At 37.1% G+C, this 25,362-nt stretch overlaps 1 protein-coding gene and 1 long non-coding RNA gene across 2 annotated transcripts; both read right to left on the bottom strand.

The window, feature by feature from the left end:
- Positions 1-3,038: 3,038 nt before the first annotated feature.
- Positions 3,039-5,288, bottom strand: LOC150037517 (uncharacterized). Its single transcript, XM_090312031.1, has 3 exons — positions 5,037-5,288; positions 3,836-4,083; positions 3,039-3,267 (listed from the first exon to the last, which is right to left on the bottom strand). Exons 1-3 carry the CDS (start codon positions 5,286-5,288, stop codon positions 3,039-3,041), a joined length of 729 nt encoding a protein of 242 aa, XP_090168157.1.
- A 7,797-nt stretch (positions 5,289-13,085) lies between these two features.
- On the bottom strand, positions 13,086-13,904 carry LOC120074061 (uncharacterized). The gene is made up of 2 exons (XR_005480877.2): positions 13,695-13,904; positions 13,086-13,571 (listed from the first exon to the last, which is right to left on the bottom strand). It is a non-coding gene; the product is annotated as an uncharacterized LOC120074061 (long non-coding RNA).
- Positions 13,905-25,362: the final 11,458 nt, after the last annotated feature.

Raw genomic sequence — 25,362 nt, 5'->3', positions numbered from 1 at the left:
GAACTAGATAGCAACCTCTTGCTCTCGTTCAGATTACCTACCCAATCGCTTGGTAATCACAAACAAGCAACCCCTTCGACACCACCACTCGGCAACCTTGGTATTATCGGAGTGAGAATATAGGAGGTGTGGGCTCTGTCGAATTTGGTAGAGGGATGGAGGAAGGCAACGATCGAACTATACGATCAAACAAGTGGGAGAATGTAATGTCTATCGCATAAACTGGGATGCTTGATCGTTTAGTAAATCTCAGCTGGTACACGATCGTTTAGTAAAACACACTAGATTGTTTACGCGATCGTTTAGTAAAAGGCGCTTAGCACGCAATCGTTTAGTAAATCGCAAGTACATGATCGTTTAGAAACTCGCTTGAAGGCTATCATGTAGTCTGTTGTGAGCTAAACGATTAGTCATGCACAAAATGAAGCGATCTCTTAACAAAATGAAAATATTTTTCATTTTATCCTTCAGTTATGAAAACTGAACATAACCTCCCACTTTCACGATTAATGGAAAAAAATAACCAACACAATTATCTCATAATTGTTTAATTATAAATAAATATAATAACTAACTTATCATATTATATTTCTAACCTATAGTTTTAATATCACATTATATGTAATATTTAAACCATATTTCTTTTCTCATTTATTCAATATAAATCATATTTTTATCAATTCATCCAATTAATGTATTTCATACATCATGTCAACTATATCACACATAATTGAACCAGTTTAATTATATCATATATAATCAAACTCCCTATTGTTAATTTGAACACTTCAAACTAACACCAAAACTAGTTCTCATCTTGAATCCATTGAGCTACTAAGGGGACCTTATGGACCGTAGCTTGAAGCTCCAACGATACGGGAATAGCTTATTAAACTCTTTAATCATGAGATCCACCATCCGTTAACTGTCGGGCACTCCACTAAAGACCGATAGCTACACTCTTCTCACTACAGATATATTTTTGTGTCCATTGGATATAACCAATCAACAGTACGATAACCCTTCACAGATCGCTCGTAAGTACAACAAGGCCAATTTACAATTTTTCCCCTGTAGTTACATCTAACTCTTTAAGTACCACTGACTCCTCTAATGAAGAATACATCATAGACTCACTGTGAGTGAACACCTCTCGAGCCATGAGAAAGTGTGTGGTGCCCATCGTTCAAGCCCCGGAATCAACCCTTAAGGGAGCAATCTATCTACTTACCCATGCTTTGGGGAATGAGTGAATTCCATCTTGTGTAATTGAGTTCCCAGCTCCCTAATTAGACGAATCCCCAAAGTGGTAGGTTTGAGTCGGCAATCGGCCACTCGCACCCATGAAAATCAAAGGACCGCCCTCATAGGTAGGAATTTCCAATTCACTCAAGATTAAGGTCATGTTACCTATGGTCATCTTAGTGAAATGAAAGTCTTTATCATGAATGGCGTTATATAACGAGACTAAACACTTCGTTGTCCGGTCTGATACAAACTCCTTTGTATAGAACTTTATAGGACACCCCCGCTCGCATGTCTCCACATGAATGGCCAGGATCAGACCATTTATAGCACTTTACAACACTTGTAACATCTACAAAGTGAACCGTATCCGTAATGTCACTAGGATAAAGTTTCCCTCCTTTATCCATATACTATAGACCATTTAGGTTATCACTTAAGACATGATCCACTTGTATGTCTCCACATACATGCTTAAGTCACAACGATAACAAGGGATCTTAGTTTATTGGTTTATGGTAAATGAAAATATAATATCCCATATTTTATAGACAACAGTGAAGAAAATATCTCATATTACTACATCACAATCGTTTGTTCATTCAGGTGTTTACAAACTACAGGATCCTACAAGATTTAGGATATCAACCCCAACACTAACTGGACACGGCGGAGGTAGCTCTTTTCACCACTATCCATGCACACACACATACTATTTATTTTATTTTTTTTTGTAGGCACACCAGTTATACCTCATTTTTTATGCATTTTGTTCTTTTTTTTAAGAGGAAATCAACTAGTATAATTCTCTTCTTTTTATTTCTTCACACACGAAGTTGCTATTTTCTCACTATCTAGTCTTCCTCTCAGGCTCTAAAAGTTGCTCCCAAGCCAATAGGGGGCCTTTCGAGGTGAAAACAAAAATTTGAGATGGATAATTCATTTCTAAGACTTTAAGGGACTTGAAACAGAAAAAATTTCAACCTAGGTTCATTTTACATGGTTCTCATAAAAAAGAAAATTTATAAAAGGGTCAAATTTGTGAAAATCACTCCTTTTTAAGAACAAGCAACCCGTTGAGTGCGTCATCAAATTTTCATTGAAAGGAAACAGCAAACAGAGCAAACATTCAAGCATTTATCATGACAGAAATTTTCAGATTTTAAAAAAAAATAGATCGCCCGAAGCATGCTTTGCCTCATTCCCAACTTAAAAGTCATGCATTGTCCTCAATGTATAATGATGCTTTAACTAAGGCTAAGGACAAAAAAAAAAAGAAAATGGGCAAGAGAGAACAGTAAAACTCCCCTGGATTTTTTGACACAAGTATGAACGATTGAAATCCTTCCTTCAAGAGCAGAAATTTTGATTCTTGAGGAAAATAAATGAAGTTAGCCTCTCTTTTATTAAAAAAACAAAACAAAACAAAATGAAGAAAACAAAGAGAAGAAAGAAAAAGAAATTCAAACTTCTGGTTGCCTCCAGGTAGCGCAACATTTAACGTCTTTTGCTCAACGCCTGGTGATATAGGCTCAAGAGATAGATGGTGGGGTCAACATGAGTTTTGAGCAAACCATGTTGACTTCTCCTTCGTTGAATATTTTAGGGTAGTGTCCGTTCACTTTGAACTCCTTCTCCATCTCTGGGCTCCTAATCTCCACTACACCATAAGGAAACAAGTTAACAATCTCAAAGGGACCAAGCCATTTAGATTTTACTTTACCGGGCATAATTGAGAGCCTTGAGTTGAAAAGTAACACTTTCTGCCCAACTCGAAATTACTTCCTCAAGAATTACTTTACCGGGCATAATTGAGAGCCTTGAGTTGACTTTTCCTTGTACATTCTTGAGTTCTCATAGGCTTCCAAGCGTAGTTCCTCTAATTCTTGTAATTCTAATAATCTCTCCTCACCGGCTTGGGCTAAGTTCATATTACATTTCTTAATAGCCCAATATGCTCTAAGCTCAATTTCAACTGGTAGATGACAAGCCTTTCCGTATACAAGCTTAAAGGGCATTGTTCTAATAGAAGTTTTAAATGCAGTTCAGTGGGCCCAAAGAGCATCGTCAAGGCACGTGCTCCAATCTTTTCTAGATGGATTGACAGTCTTTTCCAAGATACTCTTGACCGCACGATTAGAGATTTCAGCTTGTCCATTTGTTTGAGGGTGGTACGGAGTGGCGACTCGATGGTGAACTCCGTACTTTCTCATAAGTGCCTCTATGGTTTGATTTCAAAAGTGAGTACCCTGATAACTAATTATAGCTCGAGGTATGCCAAACCTAGAAAAGATGTTAGCTCTTAAGAATCCTGAAACCACAGTAGCATTGTTATTCTTAATTGGGATTGCCTCAACCCACTTCGAAACATAATCAACTACTAAAAGAATATATAGAAAGCCATAAGAAGAAGGAAAGGAACCCATGAAATCTATCCCCCATACATAAAAAACCTCACACGCTAAGATTGAATTTAATGGCATTTCATTCTCCTAGACAAGTATCCCGATCTCTGACACCTCTCACAAAACTTACAAAATGCAAAACAGTCAGCTAACAGAGAATTCCAAATTAACCCGCTATCTAATACCTTCCTAGCAGTTCTCCTAGGACTAAAATGCCCACCACAGGCCATCTCATGACAAAATCAAGCATAGACTTAAACTTCTCATCTGGGACACATCTTCTAATGATTTCGTCAGAATAAATCTTCCAAAGGTATGGTGGATCCCAAATGAAATACTTTGAATCACTTCTTAATTTGGCCTTCCTAGAACTAGGAATGTCATAAGGAAACTTACTACACCATGTCATCATACCATGAGTGGGTGTGGCAATCTGGAATAAGAACTCATCTGGAAAATCCTCTCATATAGGTACGGGGTCCTCTTCTTGTAAAATCATGCTCAAGTGATCAGCTACCAAGTTTTCTGCTCCCTTCCTGTACTTGATAGTCAGGATGAATTCCTGAAGGAGGAGCACCCAACACACTAGTCGGGCTTTGACTCCTTCTTGGTCATCAGGTACTTGAAAGCAAAATGGTTAGTAAAGATAGTAACAGGAAAGCCAAGAATATAATAACGAAATTTATCTAAAGCAAAAATAATGGCAAAAAATTCTTTCTAGGTCTGGTATAGTTGATCTGGGTAGGATTCCAGGTCTTCGATGCAAAACATATGACATGACTCTTCTTATCGATCCTTTATCCTAGTACCGCTCCCAGTGCTAGATTGCTAGCATCACACATGATCTCGAACGGTACATCCCATCTTTAAGGTTGCAAAATCGAGGTGGTGGTCAGCTTCTCCTTTAAAGTGTCAAAGGCCTCCTTACACTTTGTCAAAATTAAATGTGACATCTTTCTGAAGCAATGTCGATAGTGGAAATGTCAACTTCGAAAAGTCCTTCAGAAAATTCTTGTAGAAACCTACGCTACCAAGAAAAGACCGAATCTCCCAGACACATGTAGGATAGGGAAGGTTAGCAATAACATCGACCTTAGCTTTATCTACCTCAATTCCTTGAGACTAGATGTCCTAGAACAATACCATGAAAGGCCATGAAATGACATTTTTCATAATTCAAAACAAGGTTAGCTTCAATGCAACTTCTCAATACAAAACTAAGATTATGCAAACAATCATCAAAAGACTCTCCGTAAACTGTAAAATCATCCATAAACACCTTTATGTACTTCTCTATAAAATCAGATAATATACTCATCATACACCTTTAGAATGTATCTGGGGCATTGCAAAGTCCAAATGACATCCTTCTGAAGGCATACGTACCGTAAATGAAAGTGAAGGTGGTCTTTTCCTGGTTTTCTTGGGCAATTGGGTTTGGTAGAATCCAGATAAGCCTTCAATAAAACAGAAAAATGGTTTTCTGGCGAACCATTCCACCATTTGAATCAGGAAAGGAATAGGAAAATGATCTTTATTGGTTACCTCGTTGAGCTTTCGAAAATCGATGTACATTCTCCATCCATTTTGTACATGCATTGGCACCATCTCTCCCTTATCGTTCTCCAAAATTGTCATGTCGACTTTTTTGTGAACAACATGGATAGGACTTACCATTTGCTGTCAGGAATTGGGTAAATGATTCCGGCTTCATTGAGCTTGATGATTTCTTTGAGAACGACATCTTTCAATTCAAGATCTAATCTTCTGAGAGGTTGGACTGTGGGCTTGGCACCTTCCTCTAGAGTGATCATATGCATGCAAAGTAAAGGGCTTACTCCTTTGAGATCATCTAAAGTCCACCCAATGGCCTCCTTGTAAGTTTTCAAAGTTTCAATCAAGGATTCCTCTTAGGCAAGTGTCAACTCCCTAGAGATTATGACTGGAAGGGTGTTTCCTTCTCCCATGTACACGTACTTCAAATGGCTAGGGAGAGTCTTTAGCTCAATCCCTTGTACCTTTAAATCAAGAATATCAAAGGCAGAAGAAGATTCTACTACTTTATTATTATCAACATTAGGAAGAGATAAGTCATGTGAATCAGGCGAATCCAAATCAATAAAAGGGGCAACCAACATGCTAAAGTTATTATCATCATCCAACACAATCTCATCAATCACATCATGGGTCTCAATCAAACACAAGGACAGATATTCCTCCAGAAATCTCATGGCATCATAAATATTAAAAGATACAACCTCCCCATCAAATTTTACAGGTATACATCCCTTATCTACATCAATCTTAGTTTTGGCAGTTTTCATGAAGGGTCTACCTAACAGAATCGTAGAAGATGAAGGTGTAGAGATTTCATCCATTTTTAATATATAGAAATCACCTAGAAAAATAAAGTCCTTAACTTGCAACAATACATCCTCAACAATCCATAAGGGTTGGATATAAGATCTATCAGCTAGTTGGATGCATACAACAGTTTTTTGCAAATCATTCAATTTCAAATCCTCATAAACATGGTAAAGCATTACATTAACAAAGGCCCCTAAATCTAACATGGCATGTCGAATGACTCTATTACCAATTATGCAAGGTAAAGTGAACATACCTGGGTCTCGAAATTTTTCAGGAATATTATGTTTCAGAAGAGTCAATATATTCTTTATGTTTCAGGAGAGTCAATATATTCTTACTTGCTGCTACCTTTTCTCTATCCTTACCTGTCCTCTTTTTGGTGCAAAACTTCTTTAGGAATTTAGCATACCTGGGGATTTCCTAGATTGCATTCAAGATTTATCTGAACCTTTTTAAACATTTTGAACAACTCCTCGTCCCACTGTTCTTGTTTTAGTCGTGCTAGTCTGCTAGGAAACGGAGCTTTAGGAACATAAGTTTCGATAATAGGTGAAGGAGGATTACTTACCTTGGGAGTGCATGATGGTGTTCCAGATTTACTTTCATTGTTTTCAGTTTCTTCATCGGTCTTACCGGATGGTGGCGATTGTCCTCTAAAGACATACCCGAGGAAGACGACGATGGTTGATTAGAATTTTCATGCCCTTGTCCTTGCCCTCAACCTCCCCATTTCAGATTAGGGTGGTCATGCCATCCTGGGTTATAAACCAGGCCAAGCGGGTCGTACTTCCTTTGGTAACCCCCAACTGCATGTACTTATGCTTGAGGACATGCTTGAGATCATAGTACTCCACAGGCTCCACAAGCCTTGACTTGAGCCACTCCTCCTTGGGCCAACTGCATCACAAGAGAAGTCAAGTTAGAAAGTTGGGCTTATAATTCTTTAACTTCAAAATTACCAATCAAATCGAATTCATTGGCCTTGGTGCCAAAGTTCTAGTTGTTTTCCGCCATGCGTGATATCAATTCCTGAGCCTCCCTAGGTGTTTTGTCAGCAAGAGCACCTTTGGCTGCCAAGTTGATTGAGTTCCTATCATTTGTCAGCAAGCCACTACAGAAATATTGAATTAGCAACTTGTCAGAAATTTGGTGATGAAGGAAACTAGCATATAATCGTTTATAGCGTTCCCAATACTCAGAGATGAAGATTCACTCACCAACTGTTCAATCCCATAAATATCCTTTCTTATGGTATGGGCTCTAGAAGTCGAAATTTTTTTTCAAGAAATTTCTTTTTTAAATCATTCTAAGTAGTGATTGACCCGGAGCCAAGTAGTACAATCAATCCTCGGCATCATCCTGTAGTGAAAAAAGAAACACCTTAAGGTTTAGTTTCTCTTCAGTAACTCCATAGGGTCTCATACTTACGCAAACCATATGGAAGTCCTTGATGTGTTTATGAGTGTTCTCCCCTGCATGTCCTCTAAAGGTTGGCAATAAATTGATAAGTCGTGGTTTGAGTTCGAATGGCATCGTGGTAGGTGGAAATACGATGCACAGGGGCTGCTGGTCCCTATTGGGCTCTGCCAGTTCCCTCAAGGCTTTCTCACGGACTGCTTCTCCTATGGTTGTGTTGTCAGCTATTCTTGGATGTTCTTCTGGGATCTCTTCTCTATGTCTCCTTCGGATTCTCCTCTCCTCCTGGTCAATATCTGCAGGGAAAACAAAATGTGCACTCCCAGAGGAGCGGGTCATAAACCAAAGGGAAATTCTAATTAGCTAATTTTGATAACAATCTAAATTAGCCCTAAATCAGTTTTAAACTTTTCCTTCTCGGCAACATACGAGTTAAAATTGAAAATCATTAAGTAAAGGGTTCAACTGTTGAGACACACTATAAGTCGGAAAGCCACATCTTATAGCGTGATTTATTTGGGAAGATTTTACTAGGGCATACATGAATTTAGCCAGAAAAAGTCTAGATGCTAAACATGTGATCCTAATATATGCAACTTAATCACTCGATTATGCATAGGGTAGAATGATTTTGCATGCAAGAAATTTAATAAATTAGTTTGTCAGAAAAATTCATCAAATTTCTATTATTAATAAATCAAATCCACCCAAAGAGTTAACAACAATTGAATAAATTAAATGGTAACTTCAAGAATTAAGGCATACAAACTATCCCAACAAAATTACCTAGCCTCTAAAAGCCATATTACAATGATCAGATGAATGAGTCAAGGCTAACTTTGATGAAGATCGGTCGGGAATTTAGCTTAAATGGCTCTTAGACTGAATTAAACTCTCAGAATTCACTTTATTTGGAAGACGAAAATGTTTGGCAGCTGTAACTCTTAATTCTCTATGTGTCTTCTATTGCTGAACCTCAACGTTCTATTTATAGGTTACTCGCAACGTCACAACGCTGCAAAATAGCGTTGCAATGCTTGCTTGCACCGCACGATCATCAATTTTTTGTCAACTATCGTAGCATTGCAATTCTTAAAGGGGGCGTTGCAACACTGAGCACACTGCCTTTTAGCGTTGAGGGTAGAGCGTCGAGGTGCGTTGCAACGCTTGTGTTGATTTAACTCTGAAGCGTCACGACGCTTGGAGAAGCGTTGGAACGCTGCCCTGCGTTTGATGCTACTGCCTTCCAGCGTCGAGTGAATGTTGGACCAAGGCTTGAGAAGAGCGTTGCAACGTTGAGTGTTCTGCCAGATACATGATACTTGCTGCTTGCTACTTGATACTTGTTGCTCGCTTCCTCCGTGCTCAATACTTGTTTTCTTGGTGGAATTTGACTCGATAGAACTCAATGGTAATTTGGTTGTCTCATATCCTTTGAATCCCAGAAGCTTAAATCATCTCTTAATTGCTTCAATTCAACCTTGTTTGGCTCCAAATCACCAATTCCGCCTCATGATCGCTGAGTACCTACAAAATAGGGAAATAAACATGTAAAATTCGATAACGAGCCAGAATTAAGCTAGGAATAATAGCTCTTTTTGAGAGCTAATAGTGATAAATTTCATTTACGTCAACACCTCAAGACTATATTCGAGACGAAGGAGATGCAGAACGTTCCCTATGCATCGGGTATTGGAATTTTAACAATGGTCGAGTATGTACGCATCTAGATATTGCGTTCATAGTTAAATTGTTAGGTAGATATTTAAGCAACCCAGGGATGGATCGTTGGAAAGTAGGTAAACAGTTTATAAGGTATTTACAGAGAACAAAATATTATATGTTCACTTATCACAGATCAGAATTTTTAGAGATCATTGGGTATTCTGACTCCCATTGGCTGGAGAAGCCGTATCCTGGAAAAGTATTAAACAAATACTTATGACTTCTTCTACCATGGTTGCAAAGTTTATAACATGAGGCATCCAATCATGGAATATAGTTACAAAATTTTATCACTGGGCTACGAATAATGGTTGGCATAAAAAGACCACTAAAATTAGTTTGTGATAATAAGTCGGCAATAATTTATTCCAACAATAACAAAAGCAGTACAAAGCAAAGCATGTAGATGTGAAGTTTTTGGTTGTGAAAGAAAGAGTTTAGAATGATCAAATTTCGATAGAATATATAGAAACAAACTCTATGGTGGCAGATCCATTAACTAAAGATTTACCACATAAAATTTTTCATCAACATGTTGCTCACGTTGGTGTTAGTCACTTTTCTAATCTCATGGTTTAGTGGGAGTTTGTTATTGAGGATGTTCTTTGACCTTATTTTTTTTATTTTCTATATAGAATAAAGTTGATGGTTTATGTTTTATTATCTGAACTTGTTTATCATACATGTGGTTTTGCAAATGCGGTTTGACATTAAGTTTTTAAGAATGATCTCACTAAGGAATTTAGACCAGTTGGAAACAGACATAATCTAGACCATTTTACATGTATTTTTCATGCTATCCATCTATACTTGATCAATATCATTGAATGAATTGGAATTGATGATCAAGGAAGGTTTAGTTATAAGGGTAGTGACAAAAGTCGTCGTAATTCCATGTTAATACAGGAGATGGACCAAATTGAACTAAAGCATAATTCTACTATTGAAATAACCTATTTATGTGTGTTTATAGTTTATGTGATTTAATTACATCGGGTACACAGAATAGCCCAAATGAGAGATTATTAAACGTATTTAAATAACAATACGTATAATTAAAGTATGGACTACGTACATGGATTAATATTTTATCACATTTGATTAATTTATTAGATTAGGATCTATTAAGTGATCTAATTAACTAAGGCCCTAGATTCCTAATTGAATAAGAACTTAATGGGTAGAAGCTCATTCCTAGTTGATTAGGGTTTATTGAGAACCTTAATTGAACTAATATATAAAGAGACTTTAGGATCATGGTCCCCTATATACCAAAACAATAAACACACGGTCTTTCTTGAATCCTATCTAGAGAGATTCCACTAAGGGCACTCAAAGTTTGATTGAGGAAGACAATAGTCATCTTAAAATTATCATCATGTTGAAGCTATCGTCAATCTCTTGATAGAATCTGATATATTATTTATTCTTGATAATTTAACATGAATGATTCTATAGTTAATTTATTTAATATAGATTTAAAGCAATTATTCTAACATAACCTACCTGAGTAAGACAATGATCATCAAAGATATAATTACAAATGAAGAATCCCTTTAATTTAGGGTCTAATCCATAATCCATAATCTATATTACATTAAAAAGTTTTTTTTTTAATATTATTTGACTATTATACCCTTCAAAAATTTTACTTATTACACGGATGCCTTTTCTTTTTAGAGAAATGTATTCTTTTAGGTATAAGAAATTTATGGGTTGCTTTAATTTCATTTAGTTTATCATCATCATTATTATTAGTGTTGAATTAATGGAACACATGAGCAATACACACCCCACTATTCACACAAGGCTTCCGAAGAAACGTACTTCATGGAGTTGAACTTGAGTTAGTGTTGATGTTGAAGTTGATTTAATGCGATGTGGTTCGATCTCTCATACTTGATCCTCTAATTCTCTCTCAGTTGGGTGAATGTGCTTGACTTGAAGAAGAAAAGCGCCAAACGTTCTTGAAGTAGAAGTCTTGGAAGCTTGAAGTAGAAGTCTTGGAAAAGTCTTTATGTCTTCAAGGGTCTTCTGTCTTATAGGAGTGCAGCTTCAGAAGTCTTAGGAGTCTTCTGCTTGTTGATGAATTCTCTCTAGACTCTCTAAATGTAGAAAATACTACCTCCACAAATGAAGAGAACTTCTCTATTTATAGAGTTCTCAGGCGGGCTTCGTGGACTTGGGCTTGATTGGACCATGGGCCTAGCCCTTGGGTCCAATTAGTTGGTTTTGGGTCTGATTTTAAATTTGGGTCCAATTCACCCAAATAATATCCAATAATAATATCAATTGAACCAATTTAATCTCATCTGATTCAACTGTCATCAAAATTTGTCTTCAATTCAATTCGGGACATACGTTAACTTCTAATTGGACCCAAATTTAATGATTTAGGAATTCGTCATTAATTTAGTAAACGACATGGCAACTTGTGATTAGTCCAAAATTTCTCGTCCAACAAATGACCCATTTTCGAGATTTATGCACGTCTATACGGTGGATAGATCTCGAAAAGATAATTCAGAATCAAAGTGGGATTTTAACACCTTTATTTTGATGCATCATTTTGACCAAAATATGAGAATTTAGCTCAAAAATTTGATTTGAAATTTTGTTTGTTTGACACACTTTTGCCAAGAGATGAATTTCAGTCCTTAGATTAGGGCTTCTTCCCAGCCAGAGGCATCCGAAACAGGAGAATCAACCCTCTCATTTAAGTCTTCGGGTAACACCACTAGATCTTCAACAAGGTGGAAATTCTCGTATTCTGTATGTACATGTTCCTGCAGCTCGGATGAGTATTCTTGTTTATATCGCTACGGCTATAAACACTTTCTTGTTCCTATTAACAAAACATCCCCTTTTTCTTCGCTCTTCCGGAACCGGTACAGAAATGGGTGCTTTTTTTACGTTGTTTACTTTAGTGACTGGGGGGTTTCGGGGAAAACCTATGTGGGGCACCTTTTGGGTGTGGGATGCTCGTTTAACCTCTGTATTCATCTCGTTCCTTATTTACCTGGGTGCACTGCGTTTTCAAAAACTTCCTGTCGAACCGGCTTCTATTTCAATCCGTGTTGGACCGATCGATATACCAATAATCAAGTTTTCAGTCAACTGGTGGAATACATCGCATCAACCTGGGAGCATTAGCAGATCTGGTACATCAATACATGTTCCTAACTTTCTTGTTCCCGAGTAAACTTTAATTTGAACTAAAGTAGAATTTATGCTCCACTTTAATTGTAAATTGAATTTTTGAGTAGTATCTCAAATTCCAACAATTCTTTTTCTTAGATTTGGAGTGTACTCAATTCTTTATTTGAATTTAAAGTAGAATTTTGACTTTTCTTTCTTTAATATGACTTTGATTTGGTGAATGTTTAGAGTATGCTTATATTTTGATTTGAGAACACTTGGATTATGTCAAGGTCTCGACATTGGGCCAAAATTTTTTGTTGGCACCCAAATCTTGGCTTGAATTTGGAATAGTAATTTTTGTTATTTGATATAAAATTTAGAGAATGTCAAATTTTGACTCGAGAAATAATTGATTTTGGATATAATTTTTTTTTGTTCAATCCAATAATACGGTTTGGATTTGAGTCCCCCACTTATACAAAAATTTGGAATAAAACTAAATTCTCATGCGAAAATTAGAAGAGTTTTATATCAATTTCAGCTTGATTTAATTTGAATCTTATCAAATTTTTATTTATATTGGGGTGAGATTTCTGAGACCTATCCAAATTGGGTGGAATAATTCGAAGTTTTCCTTTTGAATTGGAGTAAGCCCAAAAAAGAAAAAAGAAGTATATATATATATATAGTTTTGCACAACACTTTTTTTTAGAACAGAATCCCAATTTCAACACAAATTTGAGTTTACACTTCGTCAAACACCCAAAAATCAAAAGAATATAGTTAATAAAATCTAATTAACTAGATTTTATTTGAATTTCTGATTTGCTATTTTTTCTTCTATAAATAAGAGTTGCTTGGATGACAGTACTATGGCTGAGAAGCAACATATTTCACCAATTTTGAATTAGCCGGTGCTCTTTTCACAGCAAATCCAAACGCGACTTCACCTTCGTTAATCAATTTAACCTTGATGAAACCTTGCTGATTTGTTGCGGCACCGCTTGCCTGAAATAAAGTTGTGAGAACTGTAGTGTTATCGCTCGACAATTTACCTAACTTCTGAACATCATAGTAATCAAGAATAACATGAATCGTTCAGGATCCGCTTCACGACGTCCACTTGCTTTCCGGAGAGACTAGAAATTGTGCCATTGACACCGGTGAGGTTGTTGCCAACTATTCTTCCATGTTTGATGTTATCGTCGTTGAGTTGTTTGTGGGTGGCCATAGATGCAGCTATTATAAATGGGAATTGATGAGTACCATCTGGTTAGACAGAGAGAGGGAGAGGGACAAGGTAACTATGAGTAAGAGATTGGAAAGAGTGGATAACATATTTCATGGAAATGGCAAGGAACGACGACCCTGCCTGTGGGAAAATTGACAGACCTGAGAGCTGGAGTTTTGGGAAGATAAGAGGCGGAAGGGAAAAAATTGACTGCAGAGGCTTTCCGACGGCCAATAATGGTAGCCGTGGCAGTGTGTGCCGCCGTAGAGAGTGAAGAAGAAGATGGGGATTGTGGCCGTAGGGAGTGAGGGAGAAGATGGGGGCTGCTGCAAGTGAAAGGAAAAAAAAAAAAAGAGACATCGGCAAACTAGGGCTCCTTTTTTTGTTCTTATATATATATATATTATTACTTTTTAATTTCCCTTTATTTTCTTTCTTTATTCTTTTATTTTTTTTCTCTTTTTTTTCTTTTTTTAACTATCTTATTTGCCTTTTTTTTCTAAATTTTTTTATTTCACGATCTCCTTTTCTTTTTTTTTTCTCTTTTTTTTTTAAATTTCCCCCCTTTTTTTCCTATTTTCTTTTCTAAATTTTTTTTCCACAATCTCCTTTTCTTTCTTTCTTTTTTTTTTTTACTATTAATTTATTTATTTATTTACTTATTATTATTATCCTTGATTTTTTTACTAACTCGTCCCCTGCTCTTTTTAGGAGTTGAAGCGTAACTTAAGAGAGCACAACCATTTTTTTTAATCTCGCCGGCCGTCAGTAATCAGGGTGGGTTTTTTCTCTCACGTCCGTGTGACCGATCCTTCGTGTACATGTTCTTCCTCGTATTCGTGCATCCTGATCGTCATGGGAGGGGCCCCGCAAAGGCTAATAACTTTCCCATTCGATCACCCTAGGGAAGATCCTTGAAAGGTTTTCCTCGTAGCACCGTTCGTGTATCCTGATCGTCATGGGAGGGACCCAGCAAAGACATACAACTCCCCCATTCGATCACCCTGGGGAGGATCTTCGAAACACCTGTCTTATTACGTTGTTCGTCCATCCTAATCATCATGGGAGAGGCCTCGCAAAGGCTCACAACTCTCCCATTCGATCACCCTAGGGAGGATATTCGAAAGGTCTGCCTTGTAGCACCGTTCGTGTATCCCGGTCATCATGGGAGGGGCCCCACAAAGGCTTACAACTCTCCCATTCGATCACCTTAGGGCGGATCCTGGAAAGGTTTGCATTATGCGCCGCTCGTGCATCCAGGTCGTCATGGGAGGGGTCCCGCAAAGGCTTACAACTCTCCCATTCGATTTCAGAAGGGTCTACTACGAATCCCCCAGTCCCCTTCTGTTAGCAAGTTGTCGCAGAGGATAGAGGTTTTATTTTTCTCTTTTTATTTATTTATTTTTTTCTTTGAATGGTTGAAACTTATCCCCTTGTGATATTTTTTTGCATAACAATGGTTCACTTCACCGAGCACGTTTCATCTGATGAGAGGTATCTCGTGATTCTTAAAGACCGGAGTCAGCCCATGAAGGAAAGACTTAGCCTTTCTATAGCAAAATCATTATACCGGTCCTTTCGCTGATCGTTGGCCAAGTCTAGACGACAACATGATCCTTTCCAAATTGTCGATGGAAGCGCCCTTGACCCAAGGAGAGTGTGCATGGATCCTGCGATCTTCTATTCATGAGGAGACCCCAAATCCCGATCGAGTGCTAACTCTTGGATATCGCATAATTGAGGGTCAGGTCCGCTGGACCGTCGTGACGAAACTCCCTGGAGAATTCGGATTCGTTGACTGTTACTGGGAGTGGCTTGAGGTTGTAGTAGGTCGAAACGAACGATTCCTTCATGAAATCAGTTTTCTTGGCGCAGTGACGGTCTCCTTGTACACGTATGATCGCAATGGTGACATAGTTTGAGCTTTCTGTGAAGCCTGGTGCCCATCAATCAATACTCTCCATACCGCAGTGGGCGAAGCATCGATTTCTTTATGGGACCCCTGGTTGCTCGAGGGCCTTCCGGTCAGAGGAAACTTTTACGAGGAGGTGGTTCCTTCCCTCAAAGAGCTAACCGGTCACCGCGACAAAGAGAGGTACTTGCCGAAGATGTGTGAACACCTTTTTCAGGAGTATTTTTCGATAGTGTGCTTGCAGAGAGAAAATCGCATGACTCCCTCGAAGCATGACTCCTCAGTGTCTATCAGCTTTTACATCTCTTTTTGGTTCCTAGGGACTCACAAATATGTCAAGCCCGTTACACGGAAGCAAAAGAAAGCCTCTCGATCTCGGTCCACGCAAAATCCTGATGGTACGCAGATTGCATTTTGAGATTGGTCAAACAGGGAGAACATGCTATCGCAGAGCTAGAGGTCGAAGACGACTTGAAGGACAAAACTTATCTGGCTGCCTTTCTATCCTGCTGGTTATGCCTTTTTGTATTTCCCCAGAAAGGAGGTTACCTTCACCCCGGGGTCTTTAGAATGGCTAGTTTGATGGCTCACAGAACTGTTTATAGTCTCGTCGTTCCGGTCTTGGCCAACATCTATCATGGCCTAGGGCTGATTGCAGAGGCTTCGAACCCAATCAGGCGCATGGACTTTCACTTTCCCATGCATTATGTCCATAGTTGGCTGGCCCATTACTTCAACACGCATTACCCCGTTCCTGTAGCTGTTCGAGGTTCCAAGATGGCCTGCTTTTCTGACGAAGGTCGCTTGATTTACTTCGACGAGTACGAAGCATGTGAATTAATCCATAGCGGCGCCAGTATTCAGTGGTACGCAAGCATTCTGAACAGGAGCAGCCATGAACGCCTAACTGACGATAGAGACCTGTCTTTTCTGAAGTCCAGTTATTTCTCCAGCATGCGATTAAGCTACATATCCTCCCAGTATGGGAATGTCCGAACTATAGAGTCATATAGTCCCTTTCGCTTTGACCGACAGTTCGGCTTCCATCAGGACATTCCGAATGATATAAGGGGAATACCTCCCACCCCTATGCCGAAAAACGTTTTACATTACTAGAGAGTATGTACGAGACGCAAGCCCTCGTCTCAGGTATTCTTGTCGGCCCGTACATTGGATCTGCACACTCATGTTATCCCATGGTTCAAGGATTGGTGGTTGACAAAGCACGGGATCTACTTCCAAGGGAATCTTCATTTATTAGTGACTAGTGCTATTCCTACCCCAGCGCCGCCAAGATTACCCAAAGGCAAAGGGATCAACCATGGGGGGAATCAACTTCGCCTGATTGAGGAGGTGGCAGCGATTGCACAAAAAGACACTTCCAAACCGGTTGAGGAGGACAGTCATAGTAGTACTGGTGATCGTTGTTGGAAGTGACCCTCCAGAAAGCACAAGGCCTCGGATGTCGATTTTCTTGAGAGGGTTCAGAATGATCTGGTGGCTTCTAACGCTCTCTACCTACTGGTATGTCGTCCCTTTTATATATATATATATATATATATATATATATATATATATATATAAGTCCTCTCGTCTCGTCTCCTGTTTTTTTTTTAACTGTACGGTTTACATTTAGTCTCATCTTTGCAGTCACCTCTGAACCTTTCTCTTCAAGGACTTGAAGCCTCACGAAGCGAAGAATCTTTGGTGGGCTCTTTTCCCGTTGAGGGCGTTGGTACCTCCGAAGCGCTGCCGGTGGATCCCGTGCCAAGGTCCTGTCCAGTGCGTGCTATCCTCGGTCACATCCCTCATGTCAAGGAGGCGATGGTCGTTGGGAACATCGAGGCTTCAGATTTCATAACCAAGGAAACTAATTCCCCTTTGATTCCTGCAGCAGGAAGGGTTCTCCAACCCAGAGAAGCGTCGAGGTTCTTGGCAAGTCCAAGTGATAGTGAGTTCCCGAGGCAAGTAGATAGGGCACCACCTCTGTCGTCCCCGAGGTTTTCGAGTTCTGTGCAGCCACCGTATTTTTTCACATGCAGCCTCGGCCATATGGGAGATTATGCACAAGAAGATCATACGTACTCCTTTTGAGAAGGTTCTTAGTCTGGAGAAAGAAACACATGAGATATTTCGAGCCATTTCCAGCATTTGTGGTGCCAACCACCCTCCTCTCAGAAAACTTGTCGATGAGTACTTTCAAAATGTGGAGAAGTATAATCAGTTTCAGTTATCCTATTCCTCTCAGTTAACTGAAACAAGTAAGAAGCAACGTCTGAAGAAGGCTAAGTCTGATCTGGAGAAGATACTGTACGATGAAAGTAGTGTTTTTGCTAAACGAAAGGTGCTACTTGAACGCGACTCTTGGGCTTTACAAGAATAAGAGACACTACTAGCCAGGTTGGAGGCCATCAGGGCCGGACGGGTCAAAATATCGCTACTGGTTTCTGAGAGCGAAGGCCTTTTGACTCGGCATAAGCTTGAGGCCTCAGAGATGCGAAGGGCGATAAACAAGATCGAGACCACCCCAATCCTTTCTGACAAGGATGTCAAAGCTTTGGTTGTCCTATGCCATGTGTTCGAACCCATGCAGCATGAGCTGGGGAACTACCACTCGGTACCTTGACTTGATGTTGCTCGTCTTATTGGATTAGTCGTACTCCTAGGCATAGATACTGGATTCGACTATTGTAGTGCTGAAGTATCTTAAATTTAACACTGAACTACCACTATTGTAGTGCTGAAGTATCTATAGTGTTAAAGATAGTGTTAAATGAACTTTCTAGTGAAACTACTAAACCTTCAACAATAGTTGTTGATGTCAGTTCAATTCAAATTAATCTGAATTAATTCAATACTTAAGGCTTAGGCAAAGTGTCGTTGTGCTCTGACAAGGTGCGCGTGCATTTGGAAAGTTTGTGAAGACGTGCATTCGGAAAGGATACACGAGTACCTATTGTAGAAAAGATCACGTCCTAATTTTAATTTTACATAACGCACAAAGAATATATGTGACGTAAATAGAATACATATGATCAGCTAAGCATACATATATATATATATATATAATTTAAGAAGAATAAAATATTTGGAAACCGTACCCTTAAAGACTAGTCTCTTCATGATTTCCTCTCCAGAAACTTTGAACACGCAACACAACAACAAGTGTTCAAAACTAACAGACACTACCACGTGGAGACCTCGGTATTCTTAGGGTAGAGAACCGTAGAGAGTTTGTGGGCTTCTTTGAATAATTTGGAGAGGGAATGATTCTGTTTTGAGAGAAAAAACACTTTTCTAAAACCTTAACAACTTCAGTATTTTTAACACCTTACAACTTCGACACATTTTGGAGTATTTATAACAGTGCAAGTGGAAGATAAAAGAACCTTTCTTTTCATCTTCAAAATAATAATGCGAGAATTTATTGAAGAAAATGAAAGGTTTAGAAGTTATTTGAAGAAAATGAAAGGTTCAAGTAATTAAAAAAACATATAATTAAATAAAACTAATTTTTATTTAATTTTTATATATATACTTTAATTTACTATTATATATATATATATATATATATATATATATATATATATATTCTATAAAATAATTAATAAATCAAATTCATCTTTAGGTTGCTTTTTTCTCTCTCTCTCAAATTATATCTCATACAATTTTATATAAATAATTGCCTTTATTAATTTGAACAATTCAAATTAATCCGAATTAATTTGATTCTCAATCCCAATTGAGCTAACGATGGGATCTTATGGACCTATAGTTTGAAGCTCCAATAGTACTTGATTAATTAATCAAACTCTTTGATTAAATTAATCAACTTCCATTAACTGTCAATCACTTCACTAAAGACTGACAGCTACACTCTTCGTACTACAGATATATTTTCGTGTCCATTAGATATAACCAATCAACGGTGCATTTGTAAGAATAAACAACGTGCAAGCATAAACAATTTGGATCCTAAGACTCTAAATTTTATTAATTTTAAAGATAAAACATCCATGCAAATAACTTTGAAATTAGTGTTTGAGTTACAACCTTTGTAACTCCAAATTGACCACCAATTCTGCTCTAATCTTCCCACGAACTGACTGTGAACCACCACGAGGGTCTTCCTAACTATTCTCCGACCTTAGAACTGGATGGTGGTATTTAGTGAGTGACAAGAATGAATTTAGAATAGAAATTGAGAGAGAATTGAGGACTTAAATTCTAAAACTCTTTTAGAATCTCTAAGTTGCCAAGAATTTTTTTTTTCAACTAACTTGAAAATCATAAAAATGACTAAGAAGTTTAATTTTCATCAAAGCATCCTATTTATAGAACAATTACGTGCAATTCATTCAAAATTGAGTTAACCAAATTTTGACACTGCAAAATGCACTCAATTTAGTGGAATAAGTGGTATTTTGTGGAATCAACACTTTGCCAAATGAATTACTCACTGATTCCTTAAAAGTTGGATTTTTCCACTAAAAATCATTCTTGGATCTTCCCACTAGGTGAAGTCAACATTTTGACTTTTGACTACTTTGAACTCAATATTTGACTTTAGTCAAATTTTAATTCAAAATTAATTCAAATCTAATTTTGGAATTTCCCACTTAGTGAAGTCAACTTTTAACCTTTGACCTTCAAAACTCAGTGAAGTCGACATTTGACTTTGACCAACTTTGATTAATTCCATTTAATTAAAAATTAATTCAAATAATTAATTTTAAATCAAATTAATATTAAATAATTCATTAAACAATTTCATTAATTGAATTTTGGAAGAGAAAAAATGGAATTAATTCCTACTACTTTGATTAATTAAATTACCTATCGTTAAATATATCACATATATTTAATGTTGATTCCCTAATTTGAATATGAACACTTCAAACTCACTCATCACAGTGTTCTAAGGTTTAATCTGATATGAGCTAGCAGAGAGACCTAATGGACCTACAGATCATGACCTCCAACGACCCGAGATTAATTGGCTAAACTCTTTTAACCGAATTAACCAACATTCGTTAACTACCAACACAATCCACTAAAGTCCAGTAGTTATACTTTCCACACCATAGATATATTTATGTCCACTTGATTTAACCATGATCAGTAAGTCGATCCTTCATAAGTTATTCGTATTTACAGTTGGGTCAAAATTATTGTTTTACCCCTATAATACATCTTGCTCCTTAAGTCTCCACTGATCCACTAATGAACAATTGATTTATAATCCTACCAATAAACTGAGTCCCCCTCAGCCATAGAGAGGGTAGGGCCCTTTATTCAAAACTAGGAGTCAGTAATCAAGGGAACAACCTATCTGCTAATCCTGAAATCAGGTAGGAGTGAATTTCATCTTGCAGGACTATGGCCTCAGCTATCTACTCGATCTTACACCTAAAATGGGAGACTTGTTGAGTGGTGATGTTGAGCCACTCTCACCCATGTAGATTAAAGGATAATCCCGAATAAATAGGAGTTCATAGTTAGCTCAGGATTAAGATCGAGTTACCTTAGGTCATCGAAATGAAACAATCAATTTTAACAGTAAATGGCGATATAAAGAAGTGACTATTTCATTGTTCGATCTCATGCAAATATCTTTTGCATAGGATGCCACCACTCGCATGTCTCGACATGAACTATTCAGGATCACATCGTTTGTCTTAAATACAAAGTGGGCAGCATTCATAGTGTTTCCAGGATAAGGTACCCAGCCCTATCTCTATACTTATAGATCGATTTGGCTATATACTTAAATTTGATCCACTTTTATTTCTCCACATAAAGTTCAAGTATTCATGTTATAGCTAGGGGTTCATTAGTTTCTTGGATTTAGGCTTTAACAAGTGCAAGTTACAACTTTACTGAATATACCTCAATAACATCATGCATTATGTTTATGAGAATAAATATAATAAATTATGTAAATAGTTTGTATAAGACTGAACCACTATTTTCATAGAAAATGTTATAACAAACAATTCAGTCTCTATACAAACTATTTGCATAGAACATCATGTTCATGCACTTTATTGAATATAAACTATTTGCATTTATAATGTTTAAGTTTCAGAAAATAACTCTGGATCTTAACTTATTGGTTTCTGTGGATAAATGAAACTAAATGATAAATAAATACCTCTTTATTTTATTAGATAAATAAATTATTTGTATAATATAATGACAACTACAATACCCATGAGATTTAGGGCATCAACCCCAACACGGTCGAATCTTGAGAAAAGTAGTTTGTAGCAGTTTTTTCATTTTATTTTATTTATTTATTATTAATTGTAATAATTATTATTTTTTATTTAAATTATTATAATTATAATTATTTAATTAAAGTTACGTGTGCCAATTTCGATCCACAATTGCTATTTTATTTAATTGTGCATGTGATGTATGATTTTATATAATTAAATGTCATAAGTATGTCATGTAGTTAAATCCCACCTTAGGATAAACATTATTCATGCATCATGTTTATTATAAATGTTATAATATATAGTTGCATGTATTGTTTATAGCATACTCATGCATCATATAATATAAGAGTTATAATATATAAATGTATGCATTAATAACATCCTTGCATCATTTATATTATAATGGTCATAATATATAATTTGAATGTATGGATGAATGTTATTTTTTGCTTTACTTTTATATATAATGGTTATATATGGTTAAGTAATGATAATGAGATTGCATGAAGCATGATATTACTTTAGGTAATTTATAAATGTTATAGTTTTACGAGTATGTCATTAGATGCAGTCATAGGTTTTAATTTTATTTCATTTATTCTTTATAATTGTTATAAATAAATGAAATTAGAAACTAAAATCTATAATTCAGAGTTACATGCTAACATACGTTAAAATCATTTTTTAAATCGTTTAAAATATGATTCAATGTAGACCTATGATCACAATATTACTAATGAGATTAGAAATAGGTTAATCTTTTAATTAGTTTAATAGGATTAAATTAATTTAAAATAAAAGTTTAAATTGGTAGAAAATGTATCTATAAGATACTTTTGTCTAAGGACGGTTCAGTCTAAGCTGGGTATTTAAGCTGGCGGAAATGAAACATTCCTACTTGGGAATTGACCTGGAAGGTGAATTAGATAGTTTTGCTACAAGCATGCAATGATTGATTAAAGCTTATTAAAATGTTTATTGAACAATAATCAATATTGTTTAACTATCCAAAGTAAATATTACATTGGGCAAATTAAACAATCACTTAGTAAAAATAATTAGCCGTATTTTTCTAAGTTAGTTAACCCTAGGTAAAACACTTAGTAGAAGGAAAATAGGATATATAATACTTCATGTGGCCAACTGTAGTTCCCGTGGCTTATTTGTGCATTGTGTGAATGCGCAGGCATCCCTCTGGAGGATGACTATGAAAAGGTCGATGGTCATATGGACATCGAGCTAATTAGGCATTTGCTCCGTGGTTCGCCTAACCAACCTATCTTACCTCCAAGAACCACGATAGCAAAACCTCGATTCTCTAAGCACGCGACAAAGAGAAGACGCGTCCGAGAAGTTGAACATAGCGATGATGCTTCCATAAATGAAGAATTTGAAGCGGAGCTGGCATTGAAGCACGAAGATGCGTGCCTTAATTTAAACTTGCCTCTCCCCGCCTTAACTTTGCCCTCAATAGCCGATGAACAACTTAATCTCACGCATCAAGTTGACATGAAAGAGATCAAGTTGGTGAGACCCTTAGCCCCTGCCCTTCTCCTTTACAATCCCCAACTCTGCTCTCATTCATTCCTCCATCCATCGTTTATGAACCAACTGGGTTAGGAACAAGTAACGCACAACATTCAGAAGACCCAGTTGGGGAAACGCGTGAGACCTAAGCCTCACCTCCAGCGCATACCAATGTGGATAAGCTAAATGAGTTCATTCGGGATCAAATCAGACCGCTGGTCGCATCTATGGAAGCGCTCTATGTGCAGATGGCCTTGCAGCGCCAGAATATGGTAATAAAGGATTATATGTGGCAGCAAACGCAGAGAATGCATGACCAGTTCAACTTTACAACTCAATACATTAACCAAGTCCTAATGGGGATGTTTACCTTGCCACATCTGCCTGCCCACCTGGTGAACCTTTACGTTTCATGGATGAAGACCCTACACCTGAACGCAAGGATGACGCACCAGCTCAATAGGAATTTGGGAGTGTTTTTTGTGTTTTATGAATTTAATATTTTGTAAAACTTAGTTTTGTATGAGTGATCCCAATGCGTTCTTTAAGTATTGAATGAAACTTTCATTTTTCATCCTTGCATTTTTCCTGTGTATACCTTTCTTGATTCCTTGATTGTTTTCTTATCTTGTGCTCTAACTTAATACCTTGATGATATTACTAGTGTAAAATCTATAAGTCTAGAGTTAGGTGTTAAGAAAAATCTAGTCTGAACTTTTCTAAGAAATCAAGCATATCTTTTATCTCTGACGCATGCAAGCCTCAACTCAAACCTCCTTTTGAAAATCCCAAAGCATTTTTTATAATTCTCTTTCAGTAATGAGGGCCTTACTAATCTCCAAAATTTGGGGGTGGGGAAAGTCTGAGTTGATGCGTTCCCATAAAAAAAATGGACGTAATAAGTAATCTCCTCTGTCAGCACTTTATAAAATAAAACTTCAAGTTGACAAGAGTTAAGATTAGGAATGGAACTTAACCATAGTTGGATGCTCCATGACACCCATGGGGGCAAGCCAAAACGAAGTTAAGTACCCAAGACCAACGCAACCCAACTCCACTATCTAGCTTAAGAAAAAATGTCATCTTGAAACGTATAAATGATTATATATGAGTTCAGTTGTGAAGGGCACTCACACGTAGTTGGATGCTCGCATGACACCCGTGGAGGCAAGCCAAAACGAAGGTGGGTCACTTGAATTAACGCATAGGTGGTCCTGAAAAATACCTCACATTCTTTTTAGATCTTTTATAAAAGTAGTATCTAACGCATTGTTGGTTTAAAAAGATGAGAATGTTTTGGGAAACAAAAGGAGTCAGTAGACACATTCTTTTTTTTTTTCTTAGAGAAGGAACAAACCTGTATTTTTTTTAAACGCCAACCTTAATACTTAAGTTAGCATGATGAGAGGTGAAGTTAGTGCATTAAGATAATGGAGATGATAAAGGATTATTTTTTGAATACTCGAGGACGAGCATTGTTCAAAATTTGAGAGTGTGATAACTACAAATGCACTGAGTCAGAACGCACAATAGCTTTAGAGATAAAAAAATACTTGTATTTCACTACTTTCTATAACCAATGGATGCACCCTAGAAATAGGAACATGTGACATTTGCATTGAGAAATGTTGAATAATTAGATAAACAGAAACCTAAAATACCTACATACATTTGGATTGTAAACAAGCATCTCTCATCTTCATCTTTACCCATACTCTTACACGTGTTTATCTTACTTGGATCAACATATACCCTTATCAGTTAGCACCATTCTTTCATTTAACCCTGTGTTTCACTTGAACTCTTGTGTCTTCTTGTATGCATGCAGTAAAATTAGTGTAGATAAAACTCCTCTAACTTTTATTTAGAACCCTTTTGCATCTGCTGCAATGAAAGGTCTGCGTTAGTTAGCATAAATTCCTGTGTTCGACCCTGGACTTACCAGGAATCTGAATTAGATTTATACTTAGATCTGACTCAGGAAAAGCTTGTACGATCATAGAGAGTGTAACGCATCTCATAAATCCATCACCTAATCTTCTCACCTAGAGAAGTAATTCACCATTCATCTTCATTCACCATAATCTTGTCTTCCATCTTTATTTATAATACACTCCTAGTGCACATGACGAAGTACGAACACTATCCAAAGAAAATATTATTTTT

Source organism: Benincasa hispida, chromosome 3 (assembly GCF_027475165.1).
Source record: "Benincasa hispida cultivar pf3 chromosome 3, pf3_genome.v1.1, whole genome shotgun sequence".
Classification (NCBI taxonomy): Eukaryota; Viridiplantae; Streptophyta; class Magnoliopsida; order Cucurbitales; family Cucurbitaceae; genus Benincasa; species Benincasa hispida.
This window is presented reverse-complemented; position numbering and strand designations above follow the sequence as displayed.